A 21,695-nucleotide genomic window follows, 5' to 3' on the forward strand; every position below is an offset into this window, starting at 1 on the left:
CTAAGACTCATATAGAATAGTAGAGTTGGAAGGGGCCTATAAGGCTATCAAGTCCAACCCCCTGCTCAATGCAGGAATCCAAATCAAAGCATTCCCGACAGATGGCTGTCCAGCTGCCTCTTGAAGGCCTCCAGTGTCAGAGAACCCACCTCCTCTCTAGGTCATTGGTTCCATTGTTGTATGGCTCTAACAGGAAGTTTTTCCTGATGTCCAGTCGAAATCTGGCTCCCTGCAACTTGAGCCCATTATTCCGTGTCCTGCACTCTGGGACAATTGAGAAGAGATCCCGGCCCTCCTCTATGTGACAACCTTTCATGTACTTGAAGAGTGCTATCATATCTCCCCTCAGTCTTCTCCAGGCTAAATATGCCCAGTTCTTTCAGTCTCTCCTCAGAGGGCTTGGTTTCCAGTCCCCTGATCATCATGAAAGTTCTGCCTTGTTTGGTTAGCAAGAGGAGGCTGGCTTAATTGTATGCTGGGTTTCGTAGATGGAATCGTCATGTCCCTGACAGTTGAGGCAAACTGATGAGCTAGCAGAACTGCCCTCTTGCCCCAGGTTATCCGACTGTCCTCCATGGGGATTAAGCTTTTCTGCAAGCATAGCAGTTTGAGTGGGTCGTCACTTGTCAGTAAAAATTACACTTGAAATGTATTGTGCTCAACAGCAGGGCTGTGAAATGCTGCTTCTGCCTTTTTGCTTCTCTCATGGTGGTTTCAGCTGCTTTTGAGTGAAGAATCTTGAACTGTAAAGCCTGCGAGACAGTTGACCTTTTTTCCCCTTCTCCATTATGAATTAAAAAAAAATTAGCTACATTTTAATCCCGCCTTCCCATATTTTGTTTTCTTTTATGAACTGTAGATCACTGCTGCTGTAGCATCCAAAAAACAAGAACAGCAGGGGGGGGGTTCTTTTGGAGGGATTGGGGGGGAAGAAGGGAGAAAACATCTTTGTATGGCTATGTAATCCATTTCAGATACTTCTTAGTATAAATTCATTTATGAAAAGTGTCCTGCAAAGTTCAGAAGAAAAAAGAGTTCATAACTGGATTTTTGTGCTTAACATTCTGTGAAGAAGGTTAGAAAGCCTCTTCTGCTTGTGTGTACTATAAACTCTTCAGACATTATGTGGAACCTGATTCTTTGAATTTTAAGAAGGAATGCTGCAGGGTTTGCAGCATAGTACTTGTGCAAAATCAATCTCTCTGTCACTCACTCACTCACATACATATCTTTGGGGTGTGCAATGAAGGAAGTCATTAATTGGTTTTACTGTGCCTTTCAAAAGTAATCAGACCCCGACGAATGTTCTCATATTACTGAATTACAAATGGTACATTTTATTTTTAATAAAATGATATTTTATTTTGGAACACTGAAACTCAAAAGTAATTATTATAAGGTGACATTGGTTTTATGTTGGGAAATGTTTGTAAGAAACATAAAAAACTGAAACATGTTGCTTGCGTAAGTATGTAACCCCTGTGCTGTGGAAGCTCCCAGTTTACACAAATGAAAGAAATTGCCCTATCGAGGACACAATTACCTTACCATTGGCCTCCACCCGTGAACCATTGAAGTTGCTGTCACATTGTCAGGATAAAACCCCCTCTGTTGAAGGATCATTGGTCAGGCCGTGGATCTGAAGGAAAATGAAGGCCAAAGAGCATTCTACAAAAGTGAGAGATAATGTAATACAAATTAGGAAAAGGGTACAAAATAATATCCAAACAGTTGGATCAATCATCAAGAAGTGGAAGCTGCATCACACCACCTGGGCACTGCCAAGAAAAGGCCGTCCCTCAAAACTCTGCACTCGGACAAGAAGGAGACTTGTGAGAGAAGCCACAGAGAGGCCAACAATCACTTTGAAGGAGCTACAGAGTTCAGTGGCTGGGAGTGGAGAAATGGTGCACCAGTCAACCATATTAAGAGCTCTGCATAACACGGTGGCCTGTATGGGAGGGTGGCAAGAAAGAAGCTGTTACTCAAAAAGTACCATCTGAAAGCATGTCTGGAGTTTGCCAGAAAGCTCCAGCTGCGATGTGGGAAAAGGTTTTGTGGTCAGATGAGACCAAGATAGAGCTTTTCAGCCAAAACTCAAAGCGCTGTGTGTGGCACAAACGTAACACTGCCCATGCCTCAAGACACACCATCCCTACAGTGAGGTATGGTGGTGGCAGCATCATGCTGTGGGGATGCTTCTCATCAGCAGGGATGGGGCATCTTGTTAAAATAGAAACAAGGATGGAGAAAAATGCAGAGAAATACTGCAAGAGAATCTGCTTCAGTCCACTAAAAAACTGAAGCGTGGGAGGAAATTCACTTTTCAGCAGGACAATGATCCCAAGCACAAGGCCAAAGCAACACTGGAGTGGCTCAAGAACAAAAAGTTGAATGACCTACAGTTGCCCAGTCAAAGTCTTGAACTCAATCCCACTGAGAATCTGTGGCGCTCTTTGAAAATTGCAGTCCACAAGCAACGTCCAACCAACCTGACTGACCTGGAACAAATCTGCCAAGGAGAATGGGCCAAAATCCCTACAACACTGTGTACAAAGCAAACTTACCCCCAAAGACTTAAAGCTGTTATTGCAGCGAAAGATGGCTCTACCAAATATTAAGTGTGTGTGGGTTGGATACTTATGCAAGCAATATGTTTCAGTTTTTTATGTTTCTTACAAACATTTCTCAACCTAAAACCAATGTCATCTTACAATAATTGATTTTGAGTTTCAGTGTTTCAAAATAAAATATACAGAACAAAACTGCAATGTACCATTTGTAATTCAGTAATATGAGAGCATTGGTCGGGGTCTGATTACTTCTGGTAAGGCACTGTATTTGCTCTGTCGGCAATCTCTTTCACGAGTTTGGGATACAAATTAATCTCCCTGCTCCCTCATGCGTTTGGCCTCCTCAGTTACTGTAAGTTTGCCAGGTTATCCCCTGAAATATAGTTCAGCTATGCACTGAAAATGGCAAATGTTGTTGTTCTAGGTTTGATGAGTTTGATGAAGCCATTGATGAAGCCATAGAGGATGACATCAAGGAGGCTGATGGAGGAGGTATGTCTTACAGGGCTCCTTTTGAACAAATACGTTCAAATTATTTGTTGGAATACAACAGTGTCAGAATAGAAGCATATGGGTGACCTGAGTAGTGGATGGTAATCCTGAATTTAGGGACAGCATGCACTAAATGTATGCTGAGGGGCTTGGCTACTATTCTGCCATTTCATGCGAGTGCAGGAAAACAACGGAATTTGCTTTGTTTGCTACAAAGAGAACAAATCTTTCCCCCTCTCGTCAGACTTCTGAGCTGGTTGGAGTGAGTCGAAGGTGCCCTGGGCTCAGATCCCTACTCAGCCATGTGATTTTCTTGTGCCAGTTGCTGTGACTCAGCTTGACCCTCCCTTGCAGGGTTGTTGAGGATAAAGGTGGCAGTGGAGGGAGCCATGTGTGTTCCTGAGCTCCTTCTGGAGGAGGAGGAGGTATAAATAAAGGACCTGGGTGTCATTCTTGTATCCCTAGCCTTGCTTAAGCTTTTTGCTTTTCTAACGGGGAGGAAAGACATGATCCCCACCCATCCCATCTGTCAGCAGACATGGGAATGTGCAGCCCTGTCCTTGGCTACTAGTTATGGAGGGCAGCGTGGTACTTGTCATGCACCAGTGCCACCGGCCTGGCACTCTGTGCAGTCCCAGGGCTCAACTTCCCACCCAGAGCAATTGATCCTGGCAAAATATCTCCCCTTGTCAGGGCTAAGTAATCCAACAACAACCCTGCACTGTAGGTAGACTGCCACCACCCCTTAAACTGGTTAACCACTCTGAGCCAAGGGGAAACCCAGAGCCCAGAAATAAACCTGCCAGGGATTCCAAAAGACAAGAGCCAGAAGGGGGCACTCCTTGTCCTGGAGCTTCAGGCAAACCCAAATACACAGTAGTCTGTGGTCAGTGGCCAAGGTACCAGATTCAGAGCCAATTTCCCCCGGCAATGAACACACTTTGGTAAATAAGAAGTAGCTTTATTGAATAAAATATAAGTGCACAATTAGAAGTAGCCAAATGGTTCATTAAACCCACACCCAGAAGGGGCCAGGTAAAATACAGACAGAGTTCTGTCACACAGAAACAAAACAATAAAACTAGCTAACCTATTCTCCACTTACAGAAGAGGTAGTTGTTGTAAAGTCCCACATCTCCTCAGTGATGCACAGCTTGGGTAGTAAATGGCATGGAACCCCCACAGGTACCCACCTATAGGCAAGATGGAACCCAGGGGAACAAAGGCCAAAGATTCCACTCCTATACTTATGGAAAAGTCCCTAAAAACAGTCACAAACTAGTTATCCAATCAGGGGGTTTCTCATGATGTATTAATATTATTATTATTATTTATTACATTTGTATACCGGCTCATATCCGAAGCTCTCTGAGCGGTTTACAACAATTAAAAACATTAAAAACAAATATAGAAATATACAAATTTAAAAACACTTTAAAAAAAATTAAAAACACTTCTTCTAGTGTGTAACACTTCTTCTAGTCTTTGCGCTTAACTGGCACATCTGCCAACCATTCCCAGGCCAGGCTGACCTTAGGTACCGGGCTCTCGACAGATAAGCAGGTGTTCCCACTTGGCCTCTCAGTTAGCTGCAGCTGGGAAATGGAACTGCAAAATCTTTGCTCTCACACAGAGACCTCATTTCTGGACAAGATGAAATCCCACAGTCCCTTGCACAAGAGCCATGTTACATTCAAGCGTTCTCGACAGTACCAGCAGAAGGGAAATTTTGGTAAGAAGTGAATAGAAGCTAGACAAGATTCACAGTCGCCATTGTCTTGGTCCCCTGAATGTAGGAGGCGGGAGAGGGAAAGACATGTCTAACATCACAGGGCATCGTGGGAAGGATATTTCCACCATCCTGGAGGAAGAAAGGAAGGAAAGCAAGCGGCCTCTGAGGGCTGTTGCAGTTCGCCGAAAGAAAAGGCGGCGTCTGAATGACCTGGACAGTGACAGCAACCTGGATGAAGAGGAGAGTGAGGATGAGTTCAGAATCAGCGAAGGGTAAGGCCTGCTGCAGATTTCAGGGGTTATCCATCCCAAGCTGAGCATTTTATTTCTGCAGATCCCAGCTTGAATTAATGTCTCCTGTTGAAACAGTGGGATTGTAAAAAGTGCTCAGCTTTGGATCTCAGAAGCACTATAAGGTGCAGGCCAACCAAACACCAGTATTTAGGATTATCCCTTGGAACAATCCTTCCTACACTTCCAATCGCAGATGAGGATTACGTGCTTGAACATTTGCCCTGTTTTGCCTTTTGGAATCTAGGAAGAAAGGGCTCTAACCTGTTCCTCTTATCTGGCATGATAGCATTCAAGGTATATGGAGCTGTTTTACATGTGCATTCAAATATGCAGTCTTATACCTGAAATGGCACTCTCCCAGGAGAGGGCTGTAGTAGCTGAAAGTTCTGTGTAGTTGGTTCTGGGCACTCTTTTGGATCCTGAGGTTGGAATGCAGATTTGCGGTATTTTAGTTTTGCTAAAAGCAGGGGTAGGGAACCTTCACAGCATTTCCAGGTGCTGTTAAGATTCCCATCAGCCCCAGCCAGCATAGCTAGTGGTCAGCAATGATGGAACTTGTACTCCAGCAACATCGGGAGGGCCACAGGCTCCTCACATCTGGCTCAGGATGATGTCAGAAGCCTCCCTGGTGGCATGTGAGGGGCGAGCAGCTCCTCCTCCTTTCTTATTTTTTTATTTATTAGAGCTGTTTGTTGCTTGTTACCTGAAGGTCTTCAAGCCGCTTACAACACACTTGAAATATAAATATGTTGTACCATAAAAACAGAACGAAGCAACCTCTATAACAGCCAGAGGAAGCTTTGGCAGCACACTAGTAACAAAACGGCGTCATCTCCATCTATCAGAAACCTGGAGGAAAAAATAAGTCTGTACCTGGCTTTGAAAAGATGCCAATGAAGGCATTGCTGGGGAGAGCATTCCACAGATGGGGAGCCACATGAAAGGGCCCTCTACCTTGTTACCAGCCTCTGAGCCTCCTTCAGATGGGGGACCTGGAGAAGGGCCTCATGGGGAACTTTCAAACAGGCAGGGCCCCCAGACTAATTTTTGAGTTGATAGCTGTGTGAGGATTTACTGCATCCAAAGTAGCATGTTTGAATTGGACCTGAGGGACTGCTGCTGAAAAGCCAATTTTGCGGGCAGAAGAAGAGAGTGAATTTTTTTGCCATTGCAGCAAGACAACCTGTAAATCCATTGAAAGTCTTTAAAAAATCTTCCTTAGCTAATATTTTCTTATGTCAGTAGCTTCTCTATTAAAATGCAAGTCGGTCAGGGCTTATTTTTAATGTAAGCTCACTAATTTCAAAGATCTTTCCAACTAATCGTTGTCCTCTTAGATCACAAGATGAATTTGTGGTTTCGGACGAAAACGTAGATGAAAGTGAAGAGGATCAGCCATCAAATGACGATAGCGATACAGAGTTTTCCAGGCGTAGGCCCAGGCGGCACCATTCGAGGCCAATGAGGCAAAGCAGACGACTACGGAGAAAAACAGTCAAGAAAAGATACTCTGAAGATGACGAAGATGAGGACTCTGAGGATAATGTAAGCGGTGATTCTGGTAAGTTGGATTCTTTCACTGTTTGTAGCTTGACAGTTGGCCCAAAGGACTGAGTGTTGGGAACTAGACCCTTGGTTAGCAACCAGTTTTCCTGGAGGGTCGGCCATCTTGAGACTTGAGTGAGGACTCATGATCCAGCATCTTGATCTTCGCCCTCTATATTGGCCTGCCAGTGAGTTCAGTTGCCACAAATACCATTGTCGTCTTACTAGTTGGCAGCTGAAGAGCCAAGTGGCACTGCTCCAGGCTGGATTTGGCCCAAGACCCCCTCCCCCACTGCTTTCCCTCCAGTCTGAATTGAAATGTGGTCCTACCAACGATGATTTCGTCATTTGTTTGGAAGCTTCAGCTGCATTTACAGCTGGATTGTTGACTGAGACTGCATGTCCAGACTATATCTGGCCAGTTTTGAAATGAATGCCCTGGCTTCTTGTCCCCTCCTGGGCACAATTCAAAGTGCTGCTTTTAATCTTTAAACCCTAAATGGCTGTTGAGGAGAGGGAGGGGAAGTTGCATTGCACAAGTGGAAATCCTTACGCTGGTGGAAGGATTTACTTGAATACTACCCTTTGTTTATATGTTATACTCTGCTGCTTCTGGGTTAATGTGTTTCTCAAAAGAACTTTCTCTATTTTTAATCTGCTGCTGTTTTATATTTTTAAAATGGTTGGCTATTGTTTTAATTGTTCAGAGACTCCTTTAGGGTTGAAGGTGCAGGATGTATATTAATTAAATATACATTCAAAAAATTTTTTGCCAGCAAGAAAACAAAGCTAATATCTGTAGTTACTATTTGTAACAGGATGGATTGATTTAAATCAACTTTCCCACTCTAAATATATATATATATATATATTTCCTGAACATGCACGCACACCAACAGGTTGCTGTAACAATCAAAACATACTGGTTTGCAACAAAATTTAAATTGTGGTAGGCCTCCCTTTAAAAGAAATGACACGTTTTAAAAGGAAATCTGAGTTTAATACAGAGATACAGGTTTAAGTCTACACTTACTAAAACTGAATTACAATTGTTGGACACTGAGTTTGATGGTCATAAATGAACACTGTTATATATGTAAAAGTGAGAACTATATGGAAAAATTGTGCCCCCTGCTGCCCAAGAACTTTGCAGCAAGAGGGATGTCCCATCCATCAGCCGAGAAGAAGCAGCTGTGTGGAGCTTGGCTCCCCCTCCCCCTGGCCATCCGCCCCCCCACACCAGAAGGGACACGTGACTCCACCTGCTAGTTGCCCTGGTTGACTGCGGAGCTGAAAAGAAGCACTCTCTGCCAGAAAGCAAAGGACCACTTGAAGGTGCCATCTCCTGCCTCCCAGGAAGAACGTTGTGGCGAGGAGGAGAAGATCCGCCTAGCTCCATCCGCCAGCCAGACAAAGAGCAGCAGCAGAGAGCGTGCACATTCCTCCCCTGCCAGAAAGACCACATGACTGGAGTTGCCTTGGGAGAGGAGGGCAGAAAGGAAGCTCATCCCTTGACCAAGGACTAAAGGCTATTGGGTTGTGTGTGTATGTATGGGGGGGGCTGTTTGCTGTCTGTATTACTGCAGTATGTTGTAAACCACCTTAAAGATCATCCAATCAAAAGGAGTATAAATCATACAAATAAATAAGAACTTGAACTATCAAAGGTTAAGCGTTATAAATGTCACAATAATGAATGTATTTCCTCCCTTTCTTCTAAGAATCTGAGGTGTCCTGCACAGCAGTTCCCATAGGGGGCATAAAGGGGGGGCAAGTGCCCTTTCAAACAATAACTTCCTACTCCCTATAAAATTTCCTTTCTTTGAGAAATCTAGCATGTGCCTCAGGAACCCCTATGGAAAGGTATGCTTTGGATCAGGTCTGCCCAGATTTGACTGGACTATTCTGAAACACTGATGGTTTTTGCCTGAATTGAACTGATGGACTATGATGGATAAGTAGTTCCTGGGAGGGGGTATATTCTTGTTAACAGTTTGCAATGTTATGTGGAAAAACAATTAACAATTAAAAAATAATTAAGTGTACATATCATTGCAGCCCCAGCCCTCACATTTAGATTATTCTCCTAGGTAGTCTCAAGATTCTGGGTTGAATCCATTGTTAGTCTTACTCTAAAGTAGAGCTATTGAAATTAAAAGATATTACTAACTTAGGTCCATTAATTTCATGAAAACTACTTTGAGTAAAACTTGGTTAGACACAATCCTCTGCCTTAAAAAGTAAATAAAAACATTTTTTTAATCCACCATAAATTCTAAGCTAATTTATTAGATCTCCTGATTCAAGGGAAAGCTCTTTAGGCACTTGTCCTAAATCCTGTGCTGTTTTGTGAGTATGATAATGATGATCCCCTCATGACCAACGGTCTCTCGGCAACTTACAACAGATTTAAAAACAGAATATAAAACAGATTTTAAAATATACACCACAAATTTAAAAACATATAATATAAAAAAACCCAAACAAAAGCAACAAAGACAGCACACCTCAAGGCCTGAGTGAACAGGAAGGTCTTTGCCTGGTGCCTAAAGATGGATAAAGAAAGCACAAGGCATGCCTCCCTTGGGAGACCATTCCATGGCCAGGGGGCCACTGATTAAAAGGCCCACTCTCATGTTGCCATCCTCCGAGCCTCCTGTGTTTCCCATGTTTCCACGATGGTGCATGGGACATTGCCCCACCACTCTCAGTCTGCCTTCAGCCAGTCCTCACTTACCTACCTGCTTACTTACAACTGATCAAGAGGGTGGCCCTTGCTGTCTCTTTCCTTCTCCTTAATCTCATTGTTGTCTTTATAGAACGCAGCAGGGAGGAGGATGGGGACGAAATTAGCATTAGCTGGCCCTGCCTGCCTGACATTGGCTGTGACTCCTCCTACTGTTGGGCTCACTGCCTTCCGCCTCACAAGTCCCAATGGGCACCAGCCACCACTGCATAAGAGACTGGAAATACCCTGTTGAACCTTTGGCTTGTTTCAAAATCCACCATGTGTTTCATAGGTTCCACTTTTGCAGCCTGACACGTAGAACCTACCAGTTACAAACATACAATCTAGACCCCTCAGCCTTGGTATCAGGCTTGCAATATCCAGTTATAGGAAAGTGGCCTGTCAGGTAGGTGAAACTGAAAACAGAGCAACATGATTAACACATATTTTTATATTTAATTTGGGATCAATGCCCTGCTTCACAGCAAGGCTCCCAAAATGGCAACCTTGCAATTTGAAAAAATTGCCCTCAAGAAGCCCATGTGACTTTGGGCCTCCATGGGAAGGATGTGGGAACTAAATTTCTCTGCATTTCCTGGTGCCATGTTGTATCTTGAAGATAGCTCCTGGGGGCTGTATTGAACCACCCACCTGCCAGTTGCTTTTGTCTGTTGGAAAGGTTCTTCAAGTGCATTTTCAGATGGGAAAGAAATGGGAAGGCTGGAGTTGATCTATTTCAATTTCTGGCATGGTTCTCCTTCTGGGAAAACTGGACATGCTTTGAATGTGACGGCATGTTGCACTCCATAAACTAAACTTACAAGGTTACTTCTCTCCCCACTCCACCCCTCCCTTCCTTGCACAGAAAGTGATGCTTCTTCGGATTACAGCGACGAAGATTACCTAGAAACAAGGCGGAGAAGATCTCGGCGCAATCAGAAGAGACAGGTCAACTACAAAGAAGATTCTGAAAGCGAGGGCTCTCAGAAAAGCTTCCGATATGGGAAAGAGCTGAGAAGAATTCATAAGCGCAGGCTTTCCAGTTCAGACAGTGAAGGTAAAATAAGGGTTTCCTTGTAGTGCAAACTCAATAGTGCTTTACCCTCAGAGAGAGAGAAAGCCAAGCCCAGAGTTTAAACAGAAGCAAAGGGAAGTGCACAGATAATCCTTCAATTGGCGAGTTCTTCTTTGTCCCAAAGGCAATGTTTTTGGAGTTCTGAACTTGCACTAAGATAATTTCTTACTTTATTTTTATGTTATTACATTTATATCCCACCTTTCCTCCAAGGAGTTCAAGGCAGTTAACAAACATGGTCCCCTCCTGATTTTATTCTCACAACAACTATGTGAGGTAGGTTAGGCTGAGAGATGAGGATTGGCCAAAGGTCACTCAGTGAGCTTCATGGCAGAGTGGGGATTTGAACCCTGGTGTCCAGGTTCTAGTCAGACACTTTTAACCACTACACCACACTAGCTGTCCAGATAACTATGATTGGGAGCAGCAGATCTGGCACTGGACATTTTGGGGGGACGAGCAACAAACAGCTACTTTTTTAGGTGTAGTCAGGCTATTGGAGATCCCAGTTTAAATCTCTCCAGATCAGATTGAGAAAAGACATAAGCATCTTGGCCTCAATGTAAAATGGAAATTTATTGTGACCTCTCCCGTAGATTTCCACCCACATCTGGAAAAGAAAATGGTTTCTGCAAGAGGGTACTATCCAGGTGTATATGAAGCTGCCTTATAGAGAGTCAGACCATTGGTCTACCCAGTCCAATATTGTCTACTCTGACTGGCAGCACTTATTTTGGATCTCAGGTGGACAGACTTCCCAGCAGACCTGCTGCCTGAGATTATTATTTTTTATCTGGAGGTGCTCAGGATTGAACCCGGGATCATATGAATGTAGGGCACATGTTCCACCCCTGAGCTACAGCCCCTTCTCATAAAACTAAATAGAAGCATCGTTTCTTCCATTGTTACTTTCCAGGCTGCAAACCTGGCTCAGGGTTACAGGTCCCAAGTACAACTCAATCCACCTCTTCTCTGGCTTCCAGCAGCTTTCTGGCTGCAGTTTTCGGACTCTAGTTTTGACCAGCAAAGCCCTTAAGAGCGTGCGCCTCCTATGTAGCTTTAAAGCATCCCACAATGGGGTTTGCTTGAGCATTTTGACTAAAGAGCAGAGAAGAATATGCTTTAAATAAATAAATAATGCTTTAAATAAATTAACAAACAAGAATAATTAATTTTCTCTGTATTAGAAAATCCCATCCATAATTAGCAATTAACTAGCAGCTGCAAAGATGTCTGTTGTGTTCAGAGGCCTCCTACACTGGGTGGGTACTAAAAATTTGGAAAGCTGCCTAAATGAAAGATGACATCTTAATGATTTGATGGAGCCTTAGAAATTATACTTGGCTTGATATTTCTCTTCTACCACATGTAATTGCTCAGAGTGCTTCTCATGGACTCTCAGAAATGTTCACAGCCACTCTGTGAGGCAGATCATGAGTCTGATCCTCATCTTACAGTGGATTAGGAACAAATTTATTTATTTATTTAGTATCCCGTCCTTCCTCCCAGCAGGAGCCCAGGGCAGCAAACAAAGTGCTAAAAACACTTTAAAACATCATAAAAACAGATCTTAAAATATATTAAAACAAAACAGCATTAAAAACATTAAAAAAAACAACTTTTAAAAAAGGGTTAAAAACATTATTAAAAACATATTAAGCAATTCTAACACAGATGCAGACTGGGATAGGTCTCAACCTAAAAGGCTTGTTGAAAGAGGAAATTGATTGTGGCTTGACCCTGGACCAGCAGGGGTGGTGGGTGAGATATCTATTTTAGCTGGGTGCTTCTGTCTCACAGCTCCATCTTGAAACCATTACTCTACGTTAGCTCTCAAAGGACATTTTCATTTGGTGGCTGGGGCCAAGGAGTTTTAGGGTGAAGGGTTAATTTTTATAGCGGCATGGAATGTTTCAGCTTGAACTTTTGAAAGCACCTGAACCAGGATCCAACTAAAAAAAAAAAGTTGTGAAAAGGGGGATAATGGAAACATTGGATCCTTTTGAATCACAAATTTCTCCTGACATGTCTGGTAGTTGTCAGGCCTGTGGGGCGGGTATATTGGGCAGTGCAACTCTGATTTCTTGCCTGACTTGGGAGAGTGTTCTCTGTCCCTCTCTATATTTAGATTTTTTGATGCACTGCAAAATCTCTTAACACAAAATAAATTACAAAAAGGAACACTGAATAGAAAAAATAAGGACCACAGGGAACTTTCATATACCAAGTCAGACCATTTGTCCATCTAGCTCAGTATTGTCTACACTGACTGGCAGTGGCCAGGGTTTCAGGCAGGGGTCTCTCCCATCCCTACTTGGAGATGTTGCGGACTGAATCTGGGACCTTCTGCATGCAAAGCAGATGCTCTGCTACCGAGCTACGGCCCTAAGTTCCCCCAAGGTAAGGAAAAATACAGAGTAAACAGTTGTGTGCTGGAATCCCCAATACAGAGAGCACCAAATCTAGCAGGCCACAAAAAAGAACCCAGTTTTGCTAAAATGTCTTCTGGCTTCCACTTCCTTAAGAAGATCATCCTCTGATGCATTAGTCTTTCCATAAAAAAGATAAACGCAGGGCAACACAGTTTTTTTATTGGTGACTTTTTGGTGCAGCACCTAGGACCATAACTGCTTTAGCTGCAATGAGGAAAAAATATCTTTCGAATGAACCAAAACAGCAGAGACTTTGTAATGGTCCACTACAACAACTAGAGGATCTTTTCGTGCCGGAATACCACTAAATAGCATAAATCTGTGATTAAAAAAATTATTGCCCTGAAAGCTTTCTATTTTATCACATAGGCTAATATTCAGTGCTAATCTTTCTCAGAGCAGACCCATAGAAGCTAATGGACATGACTAACTTAGGTTCATTAATTTAAATGGCAGAGTAGGGCTTAGTTGAATACAATCCATAGCCAACAAATGTGAAAATGGGAACCCTGCAATCCTAAACACAATTATCAGAGACTGCTGTGACTGTTCATTCAGATTTGAGTCCCATTGTGTTCCGTAAGGCTTGCTCTCATGAAAAGTGTGCATTGGATTCCACTCTTGAGTATCACTGAACAAATCCTAAACAAATTTAGGATTGCCCTGTCACGTGGCCTTAATAGCCCAAATATTGATCTAGATGTCGCTGAGGATCGCCCTGTTGAGATCTGTCTTGCAACCTTTTTACAGTGTTGTTACATCTTGAGTGTAATGGCGAAATCAAGGCCAAGGAAAGGCCCTGTTTCACATAATGTTGTGGTCTGTCTTAAAGTGTAGAGCCTTTAATAAATAAAAGTATAGACACTTTGAATTTTGAACATCTGAGTATACCAAAGGGTCAGAATTAGTAAGGTTTCTAGTGGCCTTCCCAAACCTACTGCCCTTCAGATGTTTGGGACTACAACTCCCGTCAGCAGCAGCCAGCACTGAAACCACGGCATGGTCAGTCCTACCCTTTTCATACCAAAGATCGACCTTGGAAATAATTCTGATGTGTTGACTCTCCTTTTTTTATTATTATTAAAGGAGATTCGACAGAGCTACCCAAGGATGCTCTGGGGCAGTCTTTATAGAAAGGGGCTGTATGAAAATGTTACAGTGCCCTCTTCTCAAGGGATGCCATGGAAATACATGGAGGGGTGGTTTAACTAACATCTTGGATCATTAATAGGTGGTCGCCAGTTTTCTTTTGTATTTAACAGTTTTTATTTCCTGGTGGACACCAGTTTTCTTCTGGTACAAGCAACTGGTTCTGTGATGCATGAGGAGCGTGCTGTGTAAAAATGGAAGAACAGTGATAGCTATTGCTTGCCTTCATGTTTTGCTAATGGCTTTAAGTCTGATGCTTGTTCCAGAGAGCTACGTGGATAAGGACTCTGAAGATGATAAACCCGGCAAGGCGTCGGAGAGATCTGTTCGGAAACGCAGTCACAGCACGGATGAGTACTCGGAAGGCGAGGACGGAGACAAGGAAGGGCGGCCCATTCGAAAGCGTCTGAATCGGATCGAAACAGATGAGGAAGACAATTGCGGCAATGCCAACAACGATGCAAGCAAGCCTGTGCCTGCCAGCAAGCCCTTGGTGCCCCATGGCCCACAAGACATCACCAAGAAGCCCTGCTACCGGATAGAAAGTGATGATGAAGATGACTTTGATAATGTTGGGAAGGTAGAAAGCCCATTGGACTACAGCCTGGTGGATTTGCCATCCACCAACGGACAGAGCCCTGGGAAAACTATTGAGAATTTGATCGGCAAGTCTAGCGAGAAGACTTCCGCCCCCAAGGACAGCACAGCCAATGCCAGCTTGGCGCCTAATGGGACAAGTGGTGGCCAGGAGGCAGTAGGGCCGGAAGAAGATGAGGACGAACTTTTGCGAGTGACTGACCTTGTTGATTACGTCTGTAACAGTGAACAGTTATAAGACTTCCATTTTTGTGCTAATTTATTCCACGGTAGCTCATACCAGCGGGCCAGTTATTAAAAGGTGTTTTATTTTTCCTAGAAAACTCTCCACTACAGTATCACTTTTTAGCAGTCAAAATTTCACCAGTCCTGCAGTTTTGGGTAATTCTTTTCTCTCTCTTCCCCCAAGTGAAGTGACCAGTTGTTTTCTTGGAACTCTTATTTTTTTGAAAATAGTTACTATTAAATTCCCTATTCTGATTTCCTTCCTCCAGCCCTATGCCTTTCGTCCACTTCCACAGTCCAGATTAACTTCGTTCACATGCAGACCTTGTAGTAATGAGAGATTTGTATATTTTTGACTTTATATTTCCTGAGTGCACACAAATGGGGGGTGGGGAGGGTGTTAATGTGGGGGATGGGTTGAAAGAAAGCATTCCAAATTGGTCAGGGCCCAAAATCTGAACTGGGGGGGGGAGCAAGTGTGAGAAAGTGGGGGGTGGGTGGAGTACAGCAGCCCTTGTGCTCAAGCTTTTTCATAGGAGATAATATATATTATATTTGAATGTTCACAACTTAGATTACAATTTAATATGCTGTTTTAAAGGGGAGGGAAATCTCTATTGTTGCATTTTGTGACTTTTAAGTTGACTTAACCATAGTTCATTTTTAGTAAATCACCTTCCTGAAGAAGCAACCTTGATAGACCCCGAAGATGGCCACAGCGGAGAGAGGTCGAGGAAGTCCCAGGGAAGAAAAGCTCTTGCATAATCTTTGATTTGCAGTCCCCTCTGATAAATACCTTTTTAAAGTGTTTTGTGCAGTAAGAAGCATAAAACTAATGAGCTTTTGACAACTGAAACCATGCTAGCGGCGAGGTCATAAGAAGGCTCTTCTTTTTAATGCGTTAATCCATCCAGTGGTCTTTACCTATGATACCTCTTGAGAGGAAATGCAGTTTTTGCTGTGAACAGATGACAGGGCTCCCGTAAAGAGATACCTGGCCTTTTTTACAACCTTTGCTGTGCTCTTAGTATCTACTTCAAATTGAAGTACGCAAGTGGAGCAGTTTTTCCTTCTTGGAGGGTTTGTGTGTGTGTGTGTGTAAGATTAATTTTACTTATCCGTCTGGATGTTCTAGCAGGTTTTGACAGTAGATAACTGGCCTATAGGCCCCTTTGTGTTTTTAATAGCATCTTAATAGTTGTCACGTGACCAACTGATTTCTAAAACAGGACATTTCTGGGGGAAAGTGCATGAACCTCCAAGGTAATTCCTGCTCTTGGATCTTGGGCAACTTAACACTGGGTGTGAATGTCTGCTCTCTGCTTTAAACAAACAAAACTCTCTTCCCATTAACAGACAAGAATATGACTGGCCATTGTGTTTGCCAGTTCATTATTTCAGATTCTTTGCAGACTTTGGGATATTTTCTTGCCTTCTCTCTCTGTCCCCCCCCCCCCACAATTTAGCACACAGATGGTTGGAAGCCTAATCTGCACAGCTTTGAAATCCAAGATGGTCACATCACTCTCTTTTCTTTGTCTGGGTTTTAGACTTTGTTCTGGTGCTTGGTCCATTGCTGGCAATGGCTGCACCAGTCCTGCTGCTGGCATAGAGGTGACAGCTGACCTTTCCTTTGGCTGTATTGCATTTTTAGATGTTCGTCTGTAGCAAAGCACTTCTGTTTTCAATGTGTTTTTAATGCTAACATTAGGTCTGTACAAAATACCTCACAAGAAAACCTTGTATCCCCCAGATTCTCTGGCATTGAAATTCATCTTAGGTTTTCCCTCTTTCCCCCTGTATCCACTCTCTGATTAGCACTGTAGGAGCCACTCTACTAATTGTGTTCTAGCAGTATATATCCTCCACCTTTAAAATTCTACAGCTCTTGGACCTTAAAGAATACTAGCTTCCCCATACAGTATTTTATGCAGTAAAAAAAGTAAAGGTTCCTGGGCTTATATCACATAACTTTGTTAGTAGTCATCTATTTGGATAAGAGAATAAAGTTTAAAAGCCACAGAAATGCTGAAATCTTTCTGTAAAAGGCTACTTTGTTGTTTCCTTTTGCTTGAGCGATGCTACAATGCAGCGTGTTTTCAATTTCCAGTAGATCAGGCCACAGTGTTAAAGTCCTCAACTAATGCAAGGACATATGTTTCATATATATATATATTTTTATTGCTATTTTTAGAAGATGCGGGTCCTTTAAAATTTCTTCTTCCTGAAAAGACAGCAAATAGTCTGCACCGACTTTCAAAAGAAGTAAAATGTACATTCCTAGTTGTGGTAGGCAACTAATTATTAGGCGCCATATCTTGAACTGTGGATGAGGGCTGAAAGATCAGCAGCATGAACTGCCGATTGATAAGCTCACACATGACCAATGATGCAGGCACAGGACGCTTGAACTTCCCTCTTCATCAGTGTGAACTGGAATGGTAGGTGAGATCTTTCCTTATCTGCTCACTGCCATTCACCTGAGTGTTTGCCTTGCTCTTGGGAGCAAGCAAATGTGTAAGGAGAGGACTCTGACAAAACCTTTGTTACTGTTCACACTGGGGAGTGGCAAAGAGAGTGTTGGACCTTTTTTTGTAGGTTAAAACTTCTGAGATGCACAAGGAGGATGGGGTACTTGAGGTTGCAGCCATTGGGAAAGCCCAGGGGGTTAGGCTTGAGCCTTTGCCTATTCCCCATTGCCCATGCATCTTTTCTCACATATCCTGGTTGTGTACTGGCCCTGCTGTTGTATAAGGCACATTTGATTCTTCATGTGCAACGAAATGCTACTAGAGTCTCTTGAAAAGGATTGCTGTTTGCTTGTTCCTGATTTTAGAAAGTCATTCTAGCATAAAGGGCTAGATGTAATATTTGGTCCTTACCTCCCATTTCCTCCAGTGGAAATCAGGACAGAGTCGACTCTGTCCTGTTTGGGCCAAACAGAACATGGGCTTGAGTTTCAGGCTCTTCCCTCCTCTCTCTGCTTCATTTGGCAGATTCTTGCAAAAAGCAAAGTGTCAACTTTCCCCATCAGTCAGTTTTAGGGAACAGCTTTTGGTTGGAATTGTAGCCTTCCATTTATCTGCTGACCTTGTTTAATTGTCTGGTGACCTTGTCCAACTGTTGCTACTTGAGGTAAGATTGCATAATCATATGACATCAGGTAATTTCAATGTTTGCAGTAGTTTTCAGATGCTGCTGAGGTTACAGAGCAAATCCTGTTCTTAAGTTTGAGTAGAAGACAGCCTCTCCCTTTTCATGCAGTTGCATTGTTGGAAGACTTGAGTAGTCCTTTTGAGCATCTTAAGGCAAGCAATAAATTGGGGATGAATAGTGTCATGTTGGACATGGGTTGGGCTGTACAAAGGCAGCAGTGTTTGAACACAAAAAAAGAGATGAAGCAGATTGTAAGGAGAAACTGGTCCCAAAGGGTGCTTCACAAGGTGGACTTCACCTACAGCGTAGTGAGTTTATAGTAGTGGGTTGGGAGAGCAAGCCACATACAACGTTGTTTTGCAGGAGAATACAATGCAACACTCATTGGACTTCTACAACAACAAAAGTTGGCATGGGAGATATTTTTATAGTTGTTATAATGTGGGGGCCAAATTGCACATAGCTGCCAAATTACATTTTGTAACAAGTTAGGGAGACCACTGTGCTATGGTTTTTGTAACTATATCTCATTTAAGTTTCCTTTCTTGGATTGACGTTGGCAGAGGAAAGTTTGTCCAGTTCATCTCTTGCACTTAGTCTGAAGAGCTGAAATATAAACCCTGTAACAGTTTGTGTTCCCATTTTTAAAAACTTTTCCTCCAAAATCTGATTCATTTTTTTTAAAAGAAATAGTTCATTCACATAATGATGGTCACTGAAGGCCAGTTATTTCTGAAAGGCACATCCTTCTACTTTGTATATGAGATACTGTATGTTACTGTGTTGCATTTATTAAAATGAAACACTATTCATACATTCAGTGGTGCCTGGTGGCTCCATGTCAGTGGGGCAAGGGAATCTGCTCTGAATTCTGCTGAAGCACCCTGGGCAGCTCCTTGAAAGTTCAGACTAAAATCTAGAGTGGATTCCACTGCCCCATTTACATGGAACCACACACTGCCACTGCATGCATTTTACTGACTCTTTAGGAAAGTGGTCATTCCAATTGAATTTGGAAAAGTCATAATCCTAGTAGGGTCCACCACTCCCGAAGTTGAAGGTCAAAAGAATTTCCTCACAAATAAACGTACTTTATGAATTGACAGGGATGCACGTATCCTGTAGTTTTGCATGTTTGGAAGCAAGCCCCACTGAGTTCAATGGGACTTGCTGTCAAATCAGTGTGCATAGGATTGCAGAATAACTCTATTAATAATAATTTAAGATCTATTTGATTTTCTTGCTCAAAAAAGCAGTTTGAAACCTCTCTTAAAAATCCACCCTCTCTTCCTTTGCATGTGTTCCCTTCTGAAGAAACCAGAGGATGCAAAATGTATACAGAGTTCTTCAGAGATGGTATTAACACCACATCTCACAGCTGTTGTATTCAGTTTCATATTTTGCTTCACTGTTTATGTTGAACAGATTTTGATGTTTTTAAGGATAGCCCTTCCATCTCTCAGTTGTGGACTAATTTCCATGTTTTGGTGAGTGTACCTCCTTACCATACTAGTGTGCTTCTTCCTCTCTATGTAGATGTGCAGGGGATGTCCAATGTAGCAAGCCTTCTCCATTCTATACTAGATGCTTTCATAAAGACTTCATCCCCTCTCCTTAAACAGACTAAACCTTTTCGACAGGCGTAGGGAACCTGTGGCACTCCAGATGTTGCTGGACTACAGCTCCCATCTCCCTTGACAATTAGCCATGTTTGTTGGAGCTGATGGGAGTTTGAGTCCAACAACATCTAGAGGGACATAGGCTTCCCCCATCCTGCTGTAATACATTATTGCCTAAAAAAAAATGATAGGGAAGGCCAGTCCCATCCCTAGACCTGTTGCCCCTGGATCATTGCTTGTTGAAGCAGTCTCCCAAGTCCTGTTTGATGTTTTGCAAATATATAGCACAGTGTCAACAGTGAAGTCATTGCCACTTGTAATCATGGAAGCATCAACACGTTTTGTTACTGCAATACTAAAAGGAAGCACAGCTTGTAGGAGGGGGGGCAGCAGAGAGAGGTCCAGTAGCAATAGGGAGGAGGGGGGGGGAATGAAGCAGAAGTTTGCTAGGCCAGAGAAGCTTAGTGGGCTTGATGTGTGTCTCAGTGTTGAATCGCTGGCTTTTTGTGGGGCCCATTGAATACTGCCGTATCCATTGATTGGGATTTGATAGGCGTTCTGTCTAGCAGAAATGTTATTTTAGCCTTGGGACCGTGGCACACTGGTTACCAGTTTCTTGGGTGCTGCAGAGTTCTTAATACATAGTGTGCAAACATTTGAGTGCTTAGATAGGGCTTCTGAGGCATTGAAACAGGGACAGTCTGCACACGCATGTATATATATGCAGGACAAAAGAGGGCAGCAAAAGCACAGTCCTGATTGTACTGAAGTCGCTGATTCAGATTTTAAAGCCCCCCCCGAGTATGAATGTTACCAAACAATAGCCCATGCTACATTGTTACCCTACAGAGAGAGAGTTTCCCAGCAGACTATGTCCTTGAACTGAACCCCAGGAATCTGCACTGTGCGTGTGATTTTCAGGTGCTATGTGCCTGTCTTTCATTTGTTGTACACTTGTAGGTTTCATAGCTTAATATCTGCATGAGGGCAAATTTGATTTAAAGCAGGTTCAGATTATGAGGCCTTCCCATCTCTATACATGTCAATGAGGCTTCAAGGCTTACCCAAAGTTTTTTTTTGTGAAACCTAGAAATTGATGGCTTGAGTTTTTGGGGGGGTTGGTGAGGTTTTTTTTTTTTTTTTGCTATAAACCACCTTGTACAGACATAAGGAATGCACCTCTGCTACAAAGCAAGCAGTGTTAAACTGGTCACATTTTAAACATGTGCATTAGACGAAGTGATCTAAATAAATCATGACTTGGCCCACACTGGAAGCCGTGCAGAATGAGGTGGTAGAGGTGCCACTAAAGACTGCAGGTAGGTGAGTTTATTTTTTTAAAGGCTTCCTTACGTTAAAAAAACCCCTCTGTGTAGTAAATTTAGCTTTACTGAAACGTTTGCCCTGATGTGCTAGTTTACTACATGGAGGTAGGGTTTGGGGTGTTTATTTTAAGATGGAGAAGCATTAAAAACTGACACACCACATGCAGTCTGAAGTGCTACAGTCCAGAATTCTAACAATTCATTCTGTATAACTTTTAGAACATCTCTTGGCTTCCAAATCTACACAGTCAATTAAAGAACCTTTTTAAAATCTCTTCCCTCCGCCCGCATCTGCAGTGTGTTCAAGGTATCCTGACAATCTGATGCCTTTAATAAACTAATGTTGCACAGTGGGCAAATATCTATTGCTATAGAAACAACCATCTCTCTTCTCCCTCCCCTGCCCCTCCAAAAATGTTTGGGCACTATCCAGCATGTTACTTAAACTCCTTTGGGCATTAAAGACAGGCGTAATTTTCATGGTAAACTTTATAAAATGTTATTACTTGGCTCAATTATGTCCGTCTCTTGGGCCCTTAAAACAAAATAGCTTGTAAACAGATGCCCCATACTTAACTTACAATAACAGCATAGCTTAGAATGTTTATAAATTGCTTACTACTAAAAGAGGGCTGTGGGCAAGGAGGAAGAGAACATTTGCGGATTGGATTTCGGCAATATTGAGTGTACATGAAACACTTTTAACAACATTGGTAAAATGAAGATTAAAACTAATGAAAGATTTTAGCAACTG

General features: G+C 42.7%; 1 protein-coding gene across 6 annotated transcripts in view; it reads left to right on the forward strand.

Moving 5' to 3' along the window:
* RSF1 (remodeling and spacing factor 1) overlaps positions 1–21,695 on the forward strand; it is a 68,662-nt gene that overhangs the window by 43,182 nt on the left and 3,785 nt on the right. For 2 of the 6 annotated variants that reach the window (XM_061629003.1, XM_061629004.1), the window contains 5 exons: positions 2,998–3,065; positions 4,862–5,069; positions 6,428–6,651; positions 10,229–10,420; positions 14,286–15,222. In XM_061629003.1, coding sequence (XP_061484987.1) covers positions 2,998–3,065; positions 4,862–5,069; positions 6,428–6,651; positions 10,229–10,420; positions 14,286–14,854 — 1,261 coding nt within the window. In that variant the 3' untranslated portion in view covers positions 14,855–15,222. Of the gene's footprint in view, positions 1–2,997; positions 3,066–4,861; positions 5,070–6,427; positions 6,652–7,778; positions 8,289–10,228; positions 10,421–11,034; positions 11,748–14,285; positions 15,223–21,695 lie in introns of those variants that run through there. The other 4 variants (XR_009762921.1, XM_061629005.1, XM_061629006.1 and 1 more) reach the window with 4 other exon arrangements.

This window comes from Rhineura floridana, chromosome 5, assembly GCF_030035675.1.
Source record: "Rhineura floridana isolate rRhiFlo1 chromosome 5, rRhiFlo1.hap2, whole genome shotgun sequence".
NCBI lineage: Eukaryota > Metazoa > Chordata > Lepidosauria > Squamata > Rhineuridae > Rhineura > Rhineura floridana.